The 21,995-nt window shown below is 37.0% G+C and overlaps 2 protein-coding genes across 2 annotated transcripts in view; one reads left to right on the forward strand and one right to left on the reverse strand.

The window, feature by feature from the left end:
- Positions 1 to 21,995, reverse strand: part of LOC134841356 (tubulin epsilon chain-like) — a 400,301-nt gene that overhangs the window by 27,460 nt on the left and 350,846 nt on the right. The gene's annotated exons all lie outside the window — the stretch shown is intronic.
- Positions 4,723 to 7,643, forward strand: LOC134842305 (ventral anterior homeobox 1b-like). The gene is made up of 3 exons (XM_063858579.1): positions 4,723 to 5,433; positions 5,637 to 5,824; positions 7,082 to 7,643. Exons 1-3 carry the CDS (start codon positions 4,830 to 4,832, stop codon positions 7,532 to 7,534), a joined length of 1,245 nt encoding a protein of 414 aa, XP_063714649.1. The 5' UTR covers positions 4,723 to 4,829; the 3' UTR covers positions 7,535 to 7,643.

Raw genomic sequence — 21,995 nt, forward strand, 5'->3', positions numbered from 1 at the left:
GTTTAAGGTAAAAAAAAGTCATTTGAGAACGTGAATACAATGAATAACTTGCGATACAACAAACATATAAAAAAACAAGAAGGCCGAAAATATGGAAAGTTTTGAAAAAAAAACTAGGTCATATAAATTTTCATATGTCTCAAAAGAAGCTCATTCCAGGTAAACATGCCAGACACTTGAATTTTAAATCAGCAACAACAGAACAAAATTTAACAAAAGAAACAAATCCGACAATATTTGAGCAGACATTGTTGATCCAAAAAAGATGATTTTTTTCGGCTCAACAACAATTTCCGACCTTAAACAACAATGGACAACACTTGCACTTGCAACTGCAATGAGAGTTGTTTACAGCACAAGAAAAATCAGTGATGTGGCAACTAAGCCAACAATATTTGAGCTGAAACCACTTTGAACCGAAAAAAAAATTTTTTCGTTTATTTTTAAAATATTTCAAGTCCCCCTTGAAATTAAAACGAACAGCACTTGCAACTAAAATGAAAAATGCTCACAGCAAAAAAAAACCAGTGATATGGCAACTAAGCCGAAAATCTTTGAGCAGACACCAACTGAACCGAAAAAGAAAGGAGTTCATGAAGATTTTTTTTGCTTTTTTTAAAAATCATTCAAGTCCCTCCTGAAAGAAGAATGAGCAACACTTTCACTTGCAATTACAATGAAACGTCTACAGCACAAACAAAAAGCATTGTGGCAATTTGGTCGGCAGAACTTGAGCGAACTAACGAAAAACCAACAACTCATTTTTCTTGGAATTTTGGTTTCAATTTCCTTGATACTGAAAAACCGAGGCCCGGGCACGACTCCAATCTCAGGGCACAAAAGCTAATGTTTCAATGTTTAAGGGGGAAGCAACCTGGAAGACGTTAAGAGAAAAGAAGAGAAGTGAAAAGAAATCACCAAGTGATTCAACTGCTATTGTTAAAACTCTATATTCCAGATTGATAGTGTTTGCTTATCGCAAGCGTTAATATGACATAACTGATTGTTCCGACTGCACTTTAAGCCAATTAAAAGTTTTTGTGCTGAAATAATGACGAAATAACGAAAAGGAAACAATGGTTTTTTCTTCAATTTCTCTCTCTCTCTCTCTCCCCCCCCCCCCCCCCCCCACACTCGAAAGTCAACTACGAAGGGATGCATTAAAATGGAATACTAAAAAAATTCTTCAATTCAATTTGGAACCCATTATACCTCCGCTCTAACGCGTATTACAAGAACGTAATTTTGCAAAAAAGATCACAGGTGAAAATTTTTCTTTTATTTGACCTGACAACGTCAGATGCTAAAATAAAATTGCTTCAAAAACGCTTAGTTAAAAGGTCGAAAATGGCTGAATGAAAAAAAAAACAAACCGAGCATATAAACTCCGCTTTCCTTCGAAAGTGAGAACAAAAATGAAACAAGAATAACCGGCGCAAGTAGCCTAGAATGTTCTGGTCTTAAAGAATTACAACAAAATTATTTTTCCAATTAATGTCGTTTTTTCGGCTTGGTGTGATTAAAGAATATGAGCGAAAAATTATAATTAGGCATTTTCGTCAGTCATGTAAAATATGCAAATTGGAAAACAGTTTTTGAAGACAAATAACAGGAAAAAGAGAAAACTATTAAAAAAACTTATAAAAATTTTCAAAAATTTTTCACAAATTTTTGAAGTGTTTGATTCCCAAGATGATGCTGGAAACTCCAAAAACTAACTTGATTAGAATAAAAATAAATTTTAACTACTTATATTAGGCATAAATAAGCTAATGTAAGCCTGCTCACTCACTTGAAATTAGACGAAAAATCAAAAATTTCAAACCGGCTTTTCTCGACACCGGTAAAACTTCTTGATTACGTTCGAATCATGACTGAAAAGGCTTTAATATGTATATCACTCAACCAGTCCAATGATTATTTGTGATAGATGATTTAGCGAGAAAAAAACAAAAAAAGGACTGCTCGCTTCCTTTATTCGGTTGATTGAAGACAAAAAAATCAAAAATTTCAAACCGGTTTTTCTCGACAATAGGAAAAATTTCAACCCTGTCCAATGATATTTTGCGGTAGCTGATTTTACGTGAAAAGCAAAAAGAAGAAAAAAACTACAACACGCTCGAATACAAAGTTCCTCCCCATTTTCAATGGTCGGAACTAAAATAGAAGACAGAACTTTATTAAGAGCTCCTTCATGATTTTAAGTTATACATATCCAATGCTTGAAGCTGAGAGTTAAGTCGCAACAAGAAAAACAAGACTGCTCGTATCAGGGCGAAGCCCTGAATGTTCCGACTGCCTTGTACCGTTTATGGAGCAGCAGTAATAACATGAAAAATTAAATTAAATTTTTTTTTTAAATTCAATGAAATAAAACAAAATGAAAAAAAAAATTCTAAAATTCGAAATTTTTTATGAAAATCATCCCCCCACACGCCATATAAAGTACAAAAAGATAAATTCTGTTCCTTGTAACAAATCAATTATGGCAAATAAGCTTCGTTCAACCAATTTGGAACGATTTATAAGACGGATTAAATCTCCGCTTACGCGTTAATAGCGCGAATTATATCGCGCGTTAATTGTCCCAAATTGGTCAAAATGGCCAAAAAGGCAATCTTTAAACCCTCATAACTTTACGAAAAACGATCACAGGTGAAATATCTTTTCAAATTTAAGCTCAGGACAACAATGGCTTTCGAATGATATAAAAAAATTTCGTCAAAAATGGCTAGTTAAAAAGTCGAAAATTGTCTGAAGAAAAAAAAAACCCACCCCGAGCACAAATATTCCGTTACTTTCGTATCGAAAGTCGGAACAAAAACAAAATCGTTGTTTTCGTTGAAAGGACAATATTTTACTTATCTTTTGGAATGAGAACATTGGAATAATATGTGCTAGGTGCAATTCGATGGTCTAATTTTTGTTCCGACCATTGCAAATGGGGAGGAACTTTGTATCCGGGTGTGTTTTATTTTCTTTTTGTTTTACACACAAAATCAGCTACCACAAATAATAATCAGACAGGGTTGAATGATATAATATATGAAAGCCCTTTCAGTCGTGATTCGAACGACATCAAATGATTTCAAAAAAGTTTTCCCGGTGTCGAGAAAAATCGGTTTGAAGTTTTTGATTTTTGAAATAATTATGCTTAATTTAAGCCTTGAAAAATTAGTTTTACTCTAATTATATTAGTTTTTGGAGTTTTAGCTTCATCTCAGGAATCAAAAACTTAAAATAAATAAAAAATTATAAAAAAAATTTTGATTTTTTTTATTGTTTTTCTTGTTATTTGTCTTGAAAAACTGTTTTCCAATTAGCATATTTTACATGACTGACGAATACGCCTAAGCTCTACTTTTTCGCTCAGATTCCTTTATCACACCAAGCCGAAAAAACGACACTAATTGGAAAAATAATTTTGTTGTAAGTAATTTCATAAGACTGGTCGGAACATTCTGTGCTACTTGCACAGTAACCGGTTATCCTTGTTCTATATTTGCGAACTTCTTCATACTAGTTAGAAAGGAATCATAAACGCAAGTAAAACAACGGCCAACAGACATTTGTAAAATAGTCAATGAAGGCAAGAAAACAAAAAAACTGAACTTTCAATTTCCCAAAAAAAAAGAGATGGCCATAAAGCTCTTTGAATTTCTAAAACAATTTATGATTGACACTTTTCAGATATAATTAACCCAATTTGAGCAAACAGAATAAATTTCTAATTTCGCTGGGGAAAACTGAAGTCAAACTGCGAAAAAGTAAATTCGACCCTGCACAAAATTTAGACTTCTTGAAAAAGAAACGAAAAAAAAAAAATCATCAGAACCTATACAAGAGTCTGAATCTACGTTCATGACTCTTATCTGGGCTTTTTTAATTATTTTTAGGAGAAGGTTTCCACTTAAAAACAATCGTTTGTTGAATATCTATTGTAAGCAAAATATTTTTTAAGGCATGATCCATACCATGACTGAGAAATGGTTTCAAATCTGAACAAAAATATATACCTATATATATATGGCCAAAATACTTGGAACTAATCGAGTAAAACTCGTTTTTGAACATATTGACTTTTTGCACAACATTGAGTGTCCAAAAAACTCATTTCGACGAACAAGTATGCTTTGAACAGCACTCCGAAAAATCATACGCCTTCAAGAATGTCCTAAATTGAAGATATATTAGCTATATCTCGCAATCTAAGGAGGTCTGGTTATTTTAGAACGTTAATAACTAACAAATGAATTCTGTTCAAAAACAATGTTGACAAGGTGCATTATTTTTCTTAAAACAAAAGCAAAAATTTCCCCTTGTCCGTTGTTTTGGCAAAATCTGACTGGCATTTTTTGGAGTTTTTATTCCACATTTGAGTTGTTAGGATGTTTAACACCTGGGCACAATAGAGGGAGCACCATTTCGGAAAAACGATACTCTTTGAAAAGACTTTCTATTGACACAAAAAAGAACATTATTTTCTTAAAAAGGCTGATAATAAATTAATGAATTGTTATCAATTTGCATAACTTATTTTTTTTTCCCGTGAACAAACACTGTTCAACAATATCCCATTTTTAGCTATGAAAAAGACAGTTTTAATTTCATTTGCTACTTCAATTATTCAACTCAGAATTCCCTTTTCCCTTTCGTTCCCGTCTCAACCAATCAGAAGCCAAGAAATTGCTTAGCAGTTTTTCCCCAGAAGAGATTCCTCATCTAATCTCCATCATTTAATCTTTAAATAGCCTTTTATAAACTATCACAAAAAAAAACTTCTTTTTCAAAAACTTTGCATAAAAATCTTCTCTGCGAACTAATCCCAAATGGCGGCGTTTTCGATAGATAACCTTCTTTCAAAACCTTTTGAGACAACCGAAATCAAGCCAAATTTGGCGGAGCTCAATAAAATTTCTCCAGCGATCGACGAAAAAATTTCTCCAGCCGGATCCGAAAAATTGAGCCCACTAACACTCTCAACTGCGGATTCGAACTTCAGACCTGGCGCTACGAATTTGATGTACACAGCAACTTCTAGTCTATTAAACCCTGCGTTCCACTCACTCTACACGGCTGCTCATTTCCAGTCTGGATTCCTACCCAGTGCACCTCATCCGCCTCCTCGGTTCTCGTCCGGAATTGCCGAACTGACTTCTAGTTTACGACTCAAGTCGGCTAACATGACAATGGCATCGCCTAATATAAGCACTTCAATGTCAGGCTCCTGGTCCGAACATGAACAAGAACAAGTGACTCCAGACAAGAACGATTGCAAGGTTTCAATGAATCGCGAAGAGATTCTTTCTGATTTGGGCGACGAAATTGAAGATCTGGAGGAAGATGAAGATTCCTTGACGCGTTTCAACTCGACCTCTGGATCAGAAGAGAAAGACAAAAACATGCCAGAGCCCAGAAGAATGCTTATAAAAGGTGAGATACGTTGACTATCATTGAAATCTTTTTTTTTGTTTTGACTCAAATGTTTTGCAATTATGAGTCTGAACTGGCAAAAAGTTATAATTCTATGCGGCTTTAATATAAAAGTAAGTCTCAAGCCAATTCACAAATACAAGCTAGTCAGCTCCGTACGACAAATGGCAGTTCAGTATATGATCCGTGGGTTTTTGTTTTAGACACGAATGGTCAGATTAAGGAGTTGATCTTCCCGCGTGGACTAGACTTGGACCGTCCGAAGAGGGAGAGGACTTCGTTCACACCTGAGCAGTTGTTCCGACTGGAGAAGGAGTTCTCACTCAACCAGTACATGGTGGGCAGGGACAGGGGTCAACTTGCAACCTGTCTGGGACTCACCGAGACTCAGGTCAGTTGCACAACAATAATTTTAATAAACACAAGAGTATTACTGTCATATAGCACAGATAATTCCGACCATATTCAGTAGCGCCAGCAAAAATCAGGCTACACGAATATTACAAAAACACTTGACATGCACGAACAAAACACAAAAGCTTCAAGTTGTTGAACTAAGCACTATTGCAATACGTATTCAATAGCAAGAAATTTTGTCAAATCACAATATACCAAAAAAAGGCTTAGGATAGTTCGCCAAAATTGGACTTGCTTACAACTGAATTTTCTCAATCAGAACGAAATCGCACAACAATATGGACATTCGCATGCCCTATCCTTACTCGAGACCATTAAGTAGTTCAAAAAAAATTCTCCCAAATAACAAGATCCCAAATAACAAGATATCAGTTAAAAACCATCGTAGATAAAATAACGGCAAGATCAACCAATCAAAAGCTATACCTCACTTGTTTTGCTCATCATTCGTAATTTATTTAATAATTAAAAGTGATAATAACTAGGCCGTTACTTTTTACTTTCGCAATACTTAAGCAATGGTTCCCGCTGCTTTGCAATAAAACAAAGTGCCTCAAAATGGCAAAACTGCAAAAAATTTCCTTGGAATCAAAATACTGCAAAAGCCTCACGCGGAGAAATGTCACTGAAAAGTCGGTCTTGTTTTCACACTAACAACTGTTCTTTTTATTCATAACCAATTTTTTCCTGTCAATCATCACATCTGACAGGTAAAATTACCCATTTTTGAACTTGTGTTGACAACTTTTTTCATTCTGGCAATTAACAAAACATGCTTGGACATTTTTCCATTGAGACGAGACCCAAAATTTAACTAAAAATTACAAGCTCACACTTCAAATACACTTTGTCCAGATAATATGTTCCCACTTTCAAATTTTATCTATCAATTCTACTCATAAAATCTGTTACTCGAAACAAATTCAACTTGAATTTACAAACAAAGGACTTTTCCTGATAAAATACTATTAACCATTGAATTTTGAAGAGATGAAAACAGAGTTTATTCAAATTAAGTTATAAAGCCAGAGAGCCTTTAGAGCTTTCCTGACCAGATGTTACTAAATGTATTTAAAATTAAAAAACAACCAACTAAATTACTTCCTTTTGAAGAAGTCCTACTTATTATGTACGAATAATTAAAAATAAGAGCAAAAATAGCCTTTCATCCTGAAATGATGTTTTTTTTTGCATCCATAGATAAACTCTTAAAAACTTTTAAATTGTTTAGGTGAAAGTGTGGTTTCAAAACCGAAGAACGAAATACAAGCGAGAAAAACAGCGCGAGCAGGACACTAAAAAATCGGACATGGACACTTTGGCAGCTTGTAGCATGTTCAAAATTCTCGAACAATCAACCGGACAATACTACACGGCAAGCGGACCTAGACTCTTTGCTACTCCTGCCCCCAACACAAACTCTACAGCAGATCCCTCCGCTACCAGCTGCAAAAACGCCACAAACTCTGTGGTCACAAACCTACACTCCAAATACCCGAACACAATCGCAACTAGTGGAGGATTTATTGTGCCACACTCAATGGGCCACTCACTTTCGAATCAAATGGCTGCAAGTTCACTGGGAAAACTGAATCAGGCTGCGGCTAACCCTTCGAATAACTGGTCGGCAATGCATGGCTCTTTCATGCCCTCGTCGCTTTACTGGGTGGGAACGGCCAACTAAACTAAATTGGACTGAGCGGATATTAACCGTTGATTAAATGAAAAACAAAACTGATCACAATTTTTAAAGTAGATTGGACGACTTCTCAAAATATCTGTATAAAAAAGTTTCTGGGATAATTTATGTATGAATTTTATAATACTCATAGTTTCATAAATTTAAAAAAATCTATTTTAGCCCCGTTTTAAAATCGAATAGAAAGAGGTTTAAGTTACCACGCAATACTTTTGTCACATAGCCAACAATACAATGGTCACATAGCAGCATCATTATGCGATAATTCAGCGTATTTTTTCACTAGAATTATTTTAGTTTTCATTAGTTTTTATAACCGTTACTTTTTTTTTTAGTTTTTGACCGTTTGGAGTGTTTTATCCCAACGCGCCGATTAATTCAAACACTACCTTTTGGAACATTTTTTAAAATATCCTTGTTGATAAAAACTTTTCTGGATATTAAAACATTTCCATATTTTGATTTGACGAAGACATTAAGTTAACGAGAAATGTACTAAAGCATTGACATTTTTCATGTGCATATTAAATGATCAGCAGATGAGTTAACTGACACAAAACAATCTCGGGATACCCGATTATGCACAATCAAATGACAGTTGGAAAAGTTATGAAATCAAGGGCGAGCCAAAAAAGTACCACTTGTTTTTTAATTTTCTTCACTTTCAAATAAGATTTAAACATTTTATGGCTGATGATGTTTAGAGAATATTTAATGATTGACATTTTTTGATAAAAATAATTCGCTGGGAAAAAACTTTAAGACAAACTCCCATTTGCATCTTTTTTATTGGAAAGAGTAATAAGCCTTTGATTTGGTGAATCCATTTCAACTGACCTTCAAAAGTCAAACTGCCATACTAAAAAACTAAGCGTGGACTTATTTTTCAGATTTTTTTCCTACCCAACGCGACCTAATTTGAAACTCACTGCGTTATTTTATTTAAATATATACGCCTAAACAACCAAATTTCTCCCGTCATCGAGAACTGTTCTTGGAAAATTCTGTGCTTGCATAACTAGCTTTTCTAGTCTACATTGTTTTTCCTTTCAACGTTTCGCAGAATAATTCCGACATCTTAGAATTTTCAGTTTGTTCAAACCAAAGATGTGTTCATAACGATATGTGATACTTGCAGAGCAACCGGGCGTTCTTACTCTACATTAAATTTTTTGGAAAAATTGATCAAATTTTAATAAATAACCTGAATTAAAAATAAATTATCAAATTTCTTCTCATTCTACAGGCGAAGTAACAATTTTTAAAACGGAGGCGAAGCAGAACTTCACAATTTTTCAAGTAAGTTTTTTCACTTGCTTGCACAGACGTAAGTTTAATACTTAAATACAGTGCTTATTTAAATTAACCGGACAAAACGCGTTAAACTTGAAATTTAAAACGCATTTTTTCTCAAATTGGGTTGAGTTTAGGTGAAAACTTATGAAGACAAAACTTGCTTAAAAATTTAGCAGAATTAATATGGTGTAATTTATTTTGCGAAATTCGGACCCAAAATTTTACCCCAAAAATGGGTCATTTTGGCTTTTCTTAGTTAATCAAAAATTACGCCCAAAATACCCAGTCGATCACAGACATAATTATATCAAAGTGAGCCCCTTATGAGCCCAACAAATTTTATGAAGGATATTTTCTCCAAAATATTGTGTAAGTTAATTTATTTTTGTTTGATATACAAAAAAGGTCGTTTTTACTATATAAAATACCAATTTTTTATTTGAAAACAATTTTTAAACAATTTGCAAATTTTTTTTGGAGAAAATACCTTTCTTAAAGTTTGTTGAGCTACGTAAGGGGCTCACTTTAATATAATTATGTCTGTGATCGACTGGGTAATTTTGGCGTAATTTTTGATTAACTAAGAAAAGCCAAAATGACCCATTTCTGGGGTAAAATTTTGGGCCCGAATTTCGCAAAACAAATTACACCATATTAATTCTGCTAAATTTTTAAGCAAGTTTTGTTTTCATAAGTTTTCACCTAAACTCAACCCAATTTGAGAAAAATGCGTTTTAAATTTCAAGTTTAACGCGTTTTGTCCGGTTAATTTAAATCAGCACTGTATTAAATAAAATAATAAACGAGCTCGCTTTCAGGATAAAAATACTTAAAATGTCAGCTACATGTTTTGTTCCAAATAATTACCTTTTGAGGCTATTTTTGATATTCTCTTTTTGAAATCGAAAAACCATTCCGCAAAACAGTATAATATTTAAATTATTCAAGTAATTTCCTCCAATAGCATCATTCAATTTTTTTCAGATACTTTACGTTGATTATTTAAAAAATATATAAAATCAATCTAGGCGCTGGGTTGTCCGATCTGTTTGCTGCGTAGCTCAAGCTGGGGGAGATGGGGGGGGGGTAGCTTGGAAAAGAGGAATTCAAAAATCAAACGGGGCTGGAGAGTACTTGAATTGAATGATTGGTTTAAAAACACGGATACTCGGCTCTAAATGGATGTCGCCCTGAAAACTGACTGTCAAGTGCCCTGCGCAATAAAACACTTGAAACATTTGGGGCTCAATTTTTCCGCTTTTATTTCTCAAGTGCGTTTCAACAAGCAAAAACCATCAAACTAGAATCTTTTAATGCACTCTTATATACATGAAGTCTCTTGAGAGATCGCTAATAAATTGACCACAAAAAGGTTTATTACTTAAATATTTTGGGAGAAGCAAATGAAAGCAATCATTTATTTTATTCTTTCTCTCTCTTTCTCTCGAGGAAATTGAAGGCGCTCATTTTAGCCATAATTCGCAATAATAAAACGAGGCGCGGGGTGCTAATGGTTTGCAGTTATTTTTATTCATCAAGCTGCGAAGCTCACAAAAGAATAATTACTAAGTTCCAGTCGCCGTTTTTTTAATCTCAATCAAATTTGCGCAATTCGCTGAAGAGGCACATTATTTTATTTAATAGATGCACAATTTCATTTAGAAAATTAATGAAAAATTCAACAATCAATCATTTTAACCAAATGCAATTTGAGCGCCTATTATTGGAGCGCCTCAAACAGAGTCTTGCGCCCATTAGTGAGCGATGAATATTTAACATTAGAAATTTGATTAAAACGATGTTTAACGTCAGTTTAAACCATGTCAGGTGCAAAGTAGACCAAGATCACGACGGCAATCACACAACCGCCCAGATAAATCGGTTCATTTTTTATTCATTCCACAAGTTCTATCAATTTTAAAACTGAGCGCAAACAAGGAGCAGAAGATTCAAATCCATTCTAGCCTCATAGATTACTCAATTTATTCAAATCCTGAAACACGAAGCAAAATTGTGAATTTTACAACCCGGACTACATTAGGAGCAATTAAAAACTGGATTTAAAGCTGATATTTTTTCATTATTAGGGAGACAAAAATCTCAAGATATTTGATCCGATCTATTGAAAAAAGCTAAACAATTGACGGAACCGATTTAAATAGGAAAATTGAATGAATTTCCGTCGTATTTATGTTAATTTGTAGTTTGGAGAAATCACTTTTCATCGTCAATAGATTATATTTCCCTGATTTGATTTCAAGATTTCTTGAAAATTGATATGAATCTGAAAAATCGCACCTTTTGTGAAATGAGTATAGAATGGAAAAACTCTTATATTTAGTTATTGGTTGAATCAGCTAAGCAGATCAATTAGTTCCACTTATTGAAATCCAGTTTATTATGGTCTGAATAATTCATTACAATCAGGGATGATATTTAATAACCACACCATAACTAGTCCACTCCTTAAAGTGGCTGGCCAGTAAAATGCGGAAAATTAAAGAGTTGTCAATCACTTAATGAACAAAGCACTGACAATGGATTGACATGCGGGGTCGGCCGCACGTCATTTAAGTCAATGCTTGAACGGGCACGATGCCACTATTTAAACATGGCTAATCAGTTACAAGGCAAACTGCTACCATCATAACTGTCCCATGCCATAGCTATGCACTTTGCTAGTTCAATTAAACACTTAATGTAGCAAAACAAGGTCATCTCGACAAGAAGCAAAAAATATATCTTATACTTGCTAGTTCAATTAAACACTTAATGATAGCAAAACAAGGTCATCTCGACAAGAAGCAAAAAAAATATATCAATATACTTTTCACTCAGAGGGGTAGGAGAGAAATGAACATCAAAACGATCAATAAACTATTTCAAAAAATTGGAATTCTTGCCGGATCTACTTAACTATCTCCCCCTTTTAAGTAGATTATTTTGTCGAATTTTCGACCAATCAGAATGCAGCAAAATTATAATTCTCAATATAAAGCTCTAGCGCTAATTTACTGTACTTATTCATAGGGGAGGATTCCTAAGTAGATACCATAGGGGGGAGATTTTTAAGTAGATCCGTCTAGTCAAATATTTGAAATATATGAAATACAGAAATACTTAAATTGTCAAAAATTGCCGACATTTTTACACAACACAGGTCATGGCGAGCTAAAACTTAAGGCTCTAGCCTCAAACCTGAAACTAATATACGCGCCATTTCAGCCAAACCCCGTGACCGTATTAGTTCTTTAGATGAGTAACTTTTTTGCTCCGACCATTGAAAGTGGGAAGAGCCCTGTCTTTGGGCATGATTTGATAAACTTTATTTTTCACCCAAAATCAGATACCATAAATAATCGTCGCATGAGTCGAGTGATACATCATATAAGAAACCTTCTGTCCAGATGTAATTCAAATCCAGATGTAATTCAAATCCACATGTAATTCAAATGAGATTTAAAACACAGAGGCGAAGCGGAGCTTCCCATCACTTGCGATACCACAAAAATAGCATTGCAAGCTAGCAGAAGAGCCATTAAGTCCAAAGGAAACGGAAATTTTTCGAAGAAACCGTAACTAAAAGTGTTCAAAATGTTGTCTGGAAGGATGTTCTATTTTCGGAAAACACGGAGTGCGTTTTATGAAACTTCAAAAACAACTTTCGAGCGAACAAAAAATTGTTCTCATGAAGAACTTTCAAGTACAAATTCTATTCTGAGATTTTTAACGTTTTGTGCGATCTAGAGGAAAACATACAGATTAAGAATCCCACGAATGACCCAATCATAGGTTAGCAAGCCGATGAATTAAAAGCCGAAATCATTTAGGCCGAGACATTTTTCAAGCAAAAAATCAAAAGAAGGAAAACATACGGAGTCAAGGATAGTAGAATTACTAATTGCAGGGGTACATGAAAACAAAGAAAAGCAACTACAATGAAAACAAAAAAACAATTTCAATGAAAATTGAATACACCAAAAAATCTAAGATTTGACAACCAAGCCGAAAAAGCATAAGCAGACTAAGTTTTTTGAAAAGAAATATTCCCGTTCGAAAAAAAACAGGCCCTGGTCAGATTCGAACCCAAAATCTTTGCCGTCTCAATCGTATTCGTTGCCACCAGACTAAATGGACCGGATACGCTTACAAATTTGAACTCATTATGAACCAAGAGACCAAGTTGTTCAAGTGATTCTGTTAAACAAGTTTTAAAACCGAAAAAAGTATATTCCGATTTGATAATGCTTGCTTATCGCAAGCGTAAAAATATCAAAATTTTTCTCAGCGTCAAAAACGGGTCTAAGTATTTTTAAGCCCAATTTCCAGCGAGAAAGCGAGCGAATCGGCTATATAATACAGCACCACTTGCGATACAACACAAACATAAAGAGCCTTAAAAACTAGATCTGTCTGTTTTTGGTACTTTTGTCTCGACAGTTCACTCTAGAAAAGCCACGCCAAGCAAGAATTTTAAACACAGAGGTGAAGCTAAGCTTCGCGCCACTTACAATATCAAACAAGAAAAAACCGAATAAGGCTAGTGTTGAAACAAAAACGTGCCAAGACAATAGAATGTGAAATTAGCATCGAATTGTACCCAGCGGTAAAAAATAGCCAAAATACCTTGCCAGAAACTAGTTAAGCCGAAAAAAAAATCAAAACACAAGAAAAAAACTTTATTTGCTTGTCAAAAGAAACACTATGAGGCTACTGAGCTGATATAAATATGCTGAAACCTATCAAGCCCAAAAAAGGATAACAAAAACATCAAAAAAAATTAAGACTAATAAGAAGTTATTAGGTCCTCTTCACCCTCAAAACACAGATAGGACACAAAAATTTATCGCTCGCCCATAGACGCAATATGGCCATTAAACCGATAAACTATAGGCTAAAACCTATCAAGCCGAAAGAAAAGGAAAAAATACAAAAAAGCCAAAAAAACTGTTGTCATGAAAAACTTGAACTAGAAATTCTTTAAGATTTTTTTTGCATTTTGTGCGATCCAGAGGGCAGCATAAGAATTTTGTTTTCCTTGAAACGAATCGAAACTAGGTCAATTAGCCGATAAAAAAATAGGCCGAAATCATTGGGCAGAACAAAATTTTTGAGCGAAAAAAGTCAAGGCTAGTTAAATTACTAACATCAGAGGTAAATCAGAACACTAAAAGTAACTATAATGTAAAAAAAACTAATCAAAAACGATAATTCTACAATATGACAACTAAACCGACAAAACATAAGCAGACAAAACAATTAGCCGACACTGTTTTTGTGAAACGGAATCTTTACCGTTTGAAAAAAAAACAGGTCCAGCTAGATTCGAACCCAGGACTTTTGCAGTCCCATGCAAATTCGTAACCTCCAGAACAAAGTGCCGAAGACACATTGAAATGAGAAACAATTATGGACAACCTAAACTTAACATTCCCAATTTTGATCATTTCTAATTTTATCCCCCTTAAATTATTTACGGGGGAAAAACTCTAGTACCCGATTGCAATGACCTTGCTATCGCAAAGGCATTGAGCACTTTTATTTGATAATTAGGTTCGAAAAGAAAGAAGTTTTGTACAAATATACTGAAGCTCGTTAATGTAAATGAAACTTATATCTGCAAACTTCATAAGTGTTGAAAACTGGAATCAATGTTCAAAATTGAATTGTGAAGTATGCATCATCAGACACTGAAAACAAAAAAGATTACAGAAATTATCACAAAAAACAACAACAACAAGTACTATTCTGTGACATCTATAAAAGAGATGCAACATACAGAAAACAGAACAGTGAGACGCGACCTTTGCCGATATTCCTCTCGGCTGTTCAGCTGTGGTTGCCTACTCTGTATATGCAACGCTTCCATTGTCAAAAGAGTGATCAAGTCAGGTGCCTGGGCAAGGATCTTTGTTTCGTATCTGGTGACTCCTTCGCAGCCAGTAAGGTGCTCTCCAACGGGTGCCGTTGTCTTCAGATGCTCCTTCAATCGTGTGCAGAAGTGGCGGACTGTTTGCCCGACGTCGCGGGCGTTGCAACCCGAACAACGAATTTTATACACCACACGACTTCTTAGCTGTGCGGCAACCGGCGCTTTGAAAGAAGGCATGCGAGTTTTCAGCTTCCTGGTGGTGAAACTGACGCTCACATCTTTAATCTTTTTGAGCCTCTTGCCAAACTGATCAGAGATACGGTAAGGTAAGGTAACATCATGACGGGTCGCTCCTTGTGATCAGTCAGGCGGGAAGCGACATGACTCTCAAGTTCACCATTCGAAGGATTCTGTCGTATCTTCTCAATCGTCCGTGAAATGATGGGATCTACGAGCCAAATCTTCCTTGAGTTTTTGTATTCTATTATCGAAAGTAACCCAATCAGACGTGGCGTGATGTATCCTATGAACAGTGCCCTCGACAATATTCCGCTTGTATTTGACTGGTGCACATGCGTGATAGGACAAAGGCCGGTATCCGTGGGTTTGTCGTACCAACTGGTGGACGCACAGTTATCTCCGCGCTCAATCATCATGTCCAGAAACGGGATCTTGCCGTTCACCTCATACTCAATCGTAAACTTCAAATTCGAGTGCAACGCATTCGCAGCCTCAAACAAATCGTCAATGTCGGCAGACTTGATGGATCGGAATATGTCATCAATATATCTGGCAAACACCTTAGCAGGGGTGGTGAACACATCAGGGATGTCCTGGCTGACGACACGGCAACCACAGTGCCAAATGCTTGGATCGATTCTTCTGATCTCAGCAACTGACAAACGGGCACAAGTGCGATGAACCCAATAACCGCATCTACAGAATTGCACAGAGTAGTGCCTGGGAGTGACCGCACTGGAGCAGACCCTGCAAGGATACTTTGGTTTCCGTTTGATCATAGGACTGTCGCTGTTTTCAGCAGCGGCTCCCTGAAAGTGACCGGAGAGTTTATCTCCAAAACTCTTCGTCCAAATATTGGCTAAGTAAACAGCAAGTTTAGAGCCCATCGCAAGACCGTCTTTCTGAGCGAACTATGTGTCGTTGTGCAGAATCATGACATTTCGAACAGCGAGGTTCATTAGCTCAATGAAAGTGGCTTTCTCAAACTCTGGAACCCTGTCTTGTCTGAATAGAATATCAGCTGCTAATTGGATAGACTCACTAACAGGGACGTTCGTGTAGAGGCTCTGCACATCAAGGGAAAGGAAAACTTCATCCTCTTCCAATTCCACATTGACGACAGCCTCTTTGACTTTGGCGGTGGAGTTTTCGATGTTGGCGCCGGGTAGCTGTTCTAGCCATTTGGACAACGACTGTGCCAGATTTTCATAACAGAAACCCGGAAGCGACAAAATAGGCCTCAAAGGAATGACTTGCTTGTGTACTTTGGCTAAACCATACAAGCGCGCTGGTTGAGCTCCACAACTCCGTGACTTGACGAAGCGGTTTCTCTTGACGTTCAGCGAGCAGTACAATTTTCGCCTGGTGTTCCTCTCTCAGCGTCCTTGTGCTCGTTCCCAGTTGAATCCGGCAGTTGAGAACAACGCTGGGGAGCAGACTGCGCGGGCATGACTTCAGGATCTCGGAACGGGTGTCAGTCAATCCTGCATTAGTGCATGCTCGGCAGACACCAACTGACCACGTAACAGACGGCGTTGAAAGTTGTGCACGATGTTGGGTTCGAAGCAACCGTTGGCCGGGATTCGAAACCGCAAAAAGTTAGGAATCACATCGTTGGAAATGCAAGCCTTCGGGAAGGCTAGCCGAAGCTCACAAGACGCCTTTTTATCCATCTCGTTCTGTATTCCAAGAAGGACGTCCAAGCGTGGTGTTGCGATATCTTCTTCAAATGTTTCAGAGGAACAAACAATCAAACAATTCAGTACAAAAACAAGTTGCATGCATGTTTTTGGCACGCTTTTGACAAATTGTTAGAAGTTGCAGATTCATGAGAAAGATCAATCCTCCGCAATGAAAAAAGCTGTCACCCATCACCCAGCTTGCGATCGGCTTATTTGACTCACCAGAAAATTACTGCCAAATTCTTGCATACGAACAAGTATATTTGCTGTCCAAATGTCTTCCACATCATTTTTAGCGAAAAAATATCAATTTGCATTGTAAAAAACCTAGAGGTATGTTTTGTGCGCGCAACCGTTTATGCATTGTATGGCGCTTCCAGAAACTGTCTTACGGCGTTTTATTAAATAGTTTCAGTTATTGAAATGAACGCATGGGGCAGCCGTGGTGGCCCCCAATAGTGAAATTGTTGGAAAATTTATTCACAGCGATACCATCTGAATTACACTCAGAAACAAACAGGGTGAACCTACAGTCTGGAAGACTAGCTGTATTTCTCATCCCAACTACAATCAGCTGAGTTCATTTCAATTTATTTGTCTTTATATACATTTTTCTATCTCTACTTTTCTATGATCAAAATAGTAGCAGCAAGCTCTCTTAGCCGTTCCATTGCAAAACTTGACGAATCTGAACAACATAAGCTTGCCGATTCTGTTCATTCTTTACCCGGCCTAAATCTTGACCCTAATACAGCAAACTATTGTTACGATTATTTAACGTCAACCCAGCTGAGGAAACGTAACCTTATACTGTGGCATGACCTACTCAACAACACAATAACATCACATCCAAAAAAGAATAACATTCCCCAAACGGTTGATCAACTCATCGCGAATCTGAAAACAATTCCCAATCTCTTCTGCGTTGTCACATGTCAACGAGTAGGAGCTCCGTACATCTTTGACGACCTTGTGAAGACCTTGGACTGTTAGGTCATTGACGTGACAAAGCACGTTATCAGCGCGTCTGAACAAATCGACGAATCGGTGCTTGCTGAGTATCGCAGATTTCATCAGCATTCTGACATTGAGTTACGTACTTTGGCCACTGTACTGCACTACTACCCCAACATCAAACGGATCTTCAAAACACGTGGTACGAAGCGAAGATCAGCTGGAGAGAGACGCGAGGCGAAAAGACTAAAATACTAAACAGGTAGGCGTGCTTATCGAGTCTCTGGCTCTGAGCCCCTCCCTATAAGTACTGAAGTTGTTTTTAGATTTACTCTTTACATAGGTGCGCTTATTGAGTCTCTGGCTCTGAGCCCCTCAAAGATGTCTAAACATAACACTCGAAATCGAGTCAAATCAATCTCTGATTCATGCTTCACCTGTGATGAGAAAATCCTGAAAAATGAAAGTTCATTCGACTGCTTCGTCTGTGGCTGTCGAATGCATCTGACTAAAAATTGTACTGGCCTGAGTGAAGCGGCTGTCAATGGAGTACTGGCTATCGGAAAAAATGCCTTACTTCTTTGTAACAAGTGTATTGAAGAGAAGCGCCACGAAAAGCTAGCACAATCTGCCCATGTGAACACGGTCTCAAATGAACACCAAGAAAGTCAGATGAAAAACCTTGAAACCGAAATGACTGACATCAAGAAAACTGTGTCTGAAATCAAAACGCTTCTCCAAAATAGTCCGATTACCAAATCACAAGAACAAATGCCGAAACCTCCCGAAGAACTCGATGGAATTCGTATACGTGGTATCCCAGAATCAACGGAAAAAGAAGTACGCCAAGAACACGACCTTGCAGAAGTTCAAAAACTACTAACCCATATGGAAGTCAATGCTATTATAGGCGACGTCATAAGACTTGGCCGATATGAAGAGAACAAAACGAGAACTATCCTATTAAAAGTTCCAAATGCATATCAGCGTCGAATGGTACTGCTATCGGCGAGAAAGCTGAAAACTTTCAGTCAACCAATCTTTCTCAGCAAACAACTGACAAAAGAAGAAGCTGACCTTGAAAACTTAGCTCTTGTGAGACGACGAGAACTGATAAATAAAGGCACCGATGTCGTGACGCAACCCTGTTCATTCGACAGGGCGCAAAGTGGACAAAAGAGAAGCTTCCCGTGGCGGACGAATGACTAGCAGCTTTCATAAATATACTAATTTACAATGTGAGAAGTATACTTGAATACCAACGCCGAACAAATTTCTCCAATGCCGTTCAAGTGAAAAATATTTATCAAATTATCTGCCTAACAGAAATGTGGCTCACAGAGAGCATTAGCGATATAGGTCTGTTTCTAACCAACTATGCGATACATCGAAAAGACAAACTATCTGATAAAGGGCTGACAAAGCATGGCGGTGTTCTGATAGCAGTAAGCAAAAACATTCCAAGCTCTCAAAATGACTCAATTTTTCAAGACTGTGTGATAATTCGTATAAGCTTAAATAAAACATTCCTAATATGTTGTCTTTACAGCGCCCCGTCAAACAGTGCGTACACATGGACTCTTCCGGACATCGTTGAGCTCCTAAAGTTCATTAGGCGAAAACAGTTCGAATACAGTGCTGTTTGCTCATATATAGCTGGAGACATCAATCTTTCATCTACACACTGGCCCTCAATGACGTCAACATCTCTCTTCGAGCAAAAAATCCTCAATGTACTATGTGAATCAAATTTTCAGCAACTCATAAAAACCCAGGAAGGAAGGTCACTGGATGTTCTCTTATGCAATAAACCCCAGTATGTGACAAGCATAGTCATTGATAACCATCTGAGAAGTCTCTTCAATTCTGATCACAAATCTTATCAAGCTAAAGTCTCGTTTGATATCCGACCTGTACATATCTCTTCACCGTCTCCCAAACCAAAGCTAGACTTCGGTATATTTGCATACAAGAAAGCTAACTGGAAAGAAATTCATGAGTTCCTGTTCCAACATCCCTTCCGACCATACTGCATGAGCAACGTGGACTTGATGGTTGAACTTTGGCATAAGTGGCTGCATGAAATATTAAAGGATCTTCTTCCAATAACTACGAAACATAGGTCCGAACTGGCTCCATGGGTAAGTGGTAACTCTTCAAACCTCATCAAGAAGTTAAAAACACTTCAATTGAAACAACAACGGCAGCCCACGCCGTCAAACAAAATCAAAATCGAATGTCTACAAACTGAGCTCACCCTGTCGCTTCAAAATGACCAGCATCTACATGAGAAAGCGCTCTTCAAGGAAGGCAAATTCAGCGACATACAGAGATACTTGAAGTCGCTCACCAAGTCGAACATTATCCCCTCCGAAATTTTTTTCGATCAAAGAACTGCCAATACAGATATTGAAAAAGTAAAATTATTCAACGAATACTTTCAATCAGTGTTCACTCAAAACACTTACTCTACGAAAATAGGCGAACAAAATAGCACCCTACTAAATCAGATTCACTTTACGACCGATGAAATAGAAAACGCTCTGCAACTACTGGACATAAATAAAGCCAAAGGACCGGATAAGATCGGGAACTTACTTCTGAAGAGTCTCTCCAAGTCACTGCCGAAATCACTGCACTTACTGTTTAACCTCATCGCAAATAAAGCCCGATTTCCGGAAAAATGGAAAGTCAGTGAAATTGCACCAATACTCAAATATGGAGATAAACAAGATGTGAGTAATTACAGGCCTATCAGCCTGCTTTCAACAGTTTCAAAACTGCTAGAGAAACTGATTTTCGAGAAGCTGACTCCAATTGTTTACCCAACTCTGGCATCAGCCCAACATGATTTCAGACCCAAACGGTCAACTATAACGAACCTTATAGAATATCTACATGAAATCTATAGCTGCTTAGAGTCTGAAAACTGCTCCTATCTGAATATCTTCTATATAGATTTCGAGAAAGCGTTTGACAAAGTCACGCATGAGCTTCTCATACAAAAGTTGGCTGCTCTGGGGATTGGTGGAAACTGTTTGAATCTGTTAAGAAGCTACCTCTATAAACGGAAGCAAACTCTGAGACTAAATGACACTGTTTCAGATGAATTAGAAGTATTCAGTGGCGTACCACAAGGCTCCATCCTCGGACCGCTCTTCTTCTTGGTTTTCATAAACGATCTTCCATCATGTGTCATGTCCAAATTGTTCGGTTATGCTGATGACTACAAAATTGTAGGCAACAACCCTTTAACACTGAATATAGACGTTAGAAAACTGTGGCGGTGGTGTGACGAAAATTTCATGTCAATGAACTTAGGAAAAAGTAAAGTGCTCTGCATTAAAAGTACAGCTCCTATTGCACTGCCAAACCATGAATTTGAAACAACTGAATGTATGAAAGATCTGGGAATTCTCGTAAATGACACACTCTCCTGGACTCTGCATGCAAAGAAAAGGACCGAAAAAGCCTTGAACGCTCTCTTCATCCTAAAACGGAATCTTTCAAAAGCGACGTTTTGGACCAGAAAGAACGCATATATCTGTTATGTTGTGCCATTTTTAAACTACGGATCAGCCCTCTGGAAACCATCAAAAGGCGACTTAGGTACTCTTGAAAGTATGCAGCGAAAAGCAGTATCATGGATCTTCATCACAAACAACATATCCTATAAGGATAAGCTCCTGAAACTCGATATCCTTCCAATCTCCTTATATCAAGAACTTCATGTTATTCTCTTGTTTGCCAAAATACTAACCGGAAAAGTTGACATAGACTGGCGTAGTCAAGTAACCATCACAGACATCGGTACTCGAAGAACACAAGCAACACGAAATTTTGCCTGACAACAAATACGTCTGAAGAAGTGTGAATCAGATTACTGGTTTTGAGCTTGCCGTCTGGCCAACCTTTTTAACGATTACTTCAAATTTGACATAATATTTGATCCAGGATGCAAAATTAAACTGCTGGAAGTTTATACGAAGTTCTTCAAAACCCGCTACAACGAAGCAGATTTATGCACTTGGCGGATATTATGTGGCTGCAACAACTGTAGAGATTTGAAGAAACTTAACTTTAACAACTGAAACACGAACGTTGAACCTCCCAATCACTGGGTTTTATGCGAACCCTTGGATTAGTCCTAAATCTTTTGTTATTATTATTATTATTATTATTGGCACACATGGAGGACATCAGAACTCCCAGTGTCAGTCCAGAGAAAGTGTAAAGTATATCCACTGGCTCAAAGGCAAATCCACCCATCCAATTAACTACTAAAGAAGTGAGGCGAATTTTGCCCAATGCGAGCATCTCTGTCTAGTAGCCGATTGCAAAAAGCTTATCGCAAGGGTAATTAGCAACCAAACGAAAATTATGAAGCGGAAATACAGCCGAC

The sequence above is a fragment of the Symsagittifera roscoffensis genome, chromosome 3 (genome assembly GCF_963678635.1).
Source record: "Symsagittifera roscoffensis chromosome 3, txSymRosc1.1, whole genome shotgun sequence".
In the NCBI taxonomy this organism is placed as follows: Eukaryota; Metazoa; Xenacoelomorpha; order Acoela; family Convolutidae; genus Symsagittifera; species Symsagittifera roscoffensis.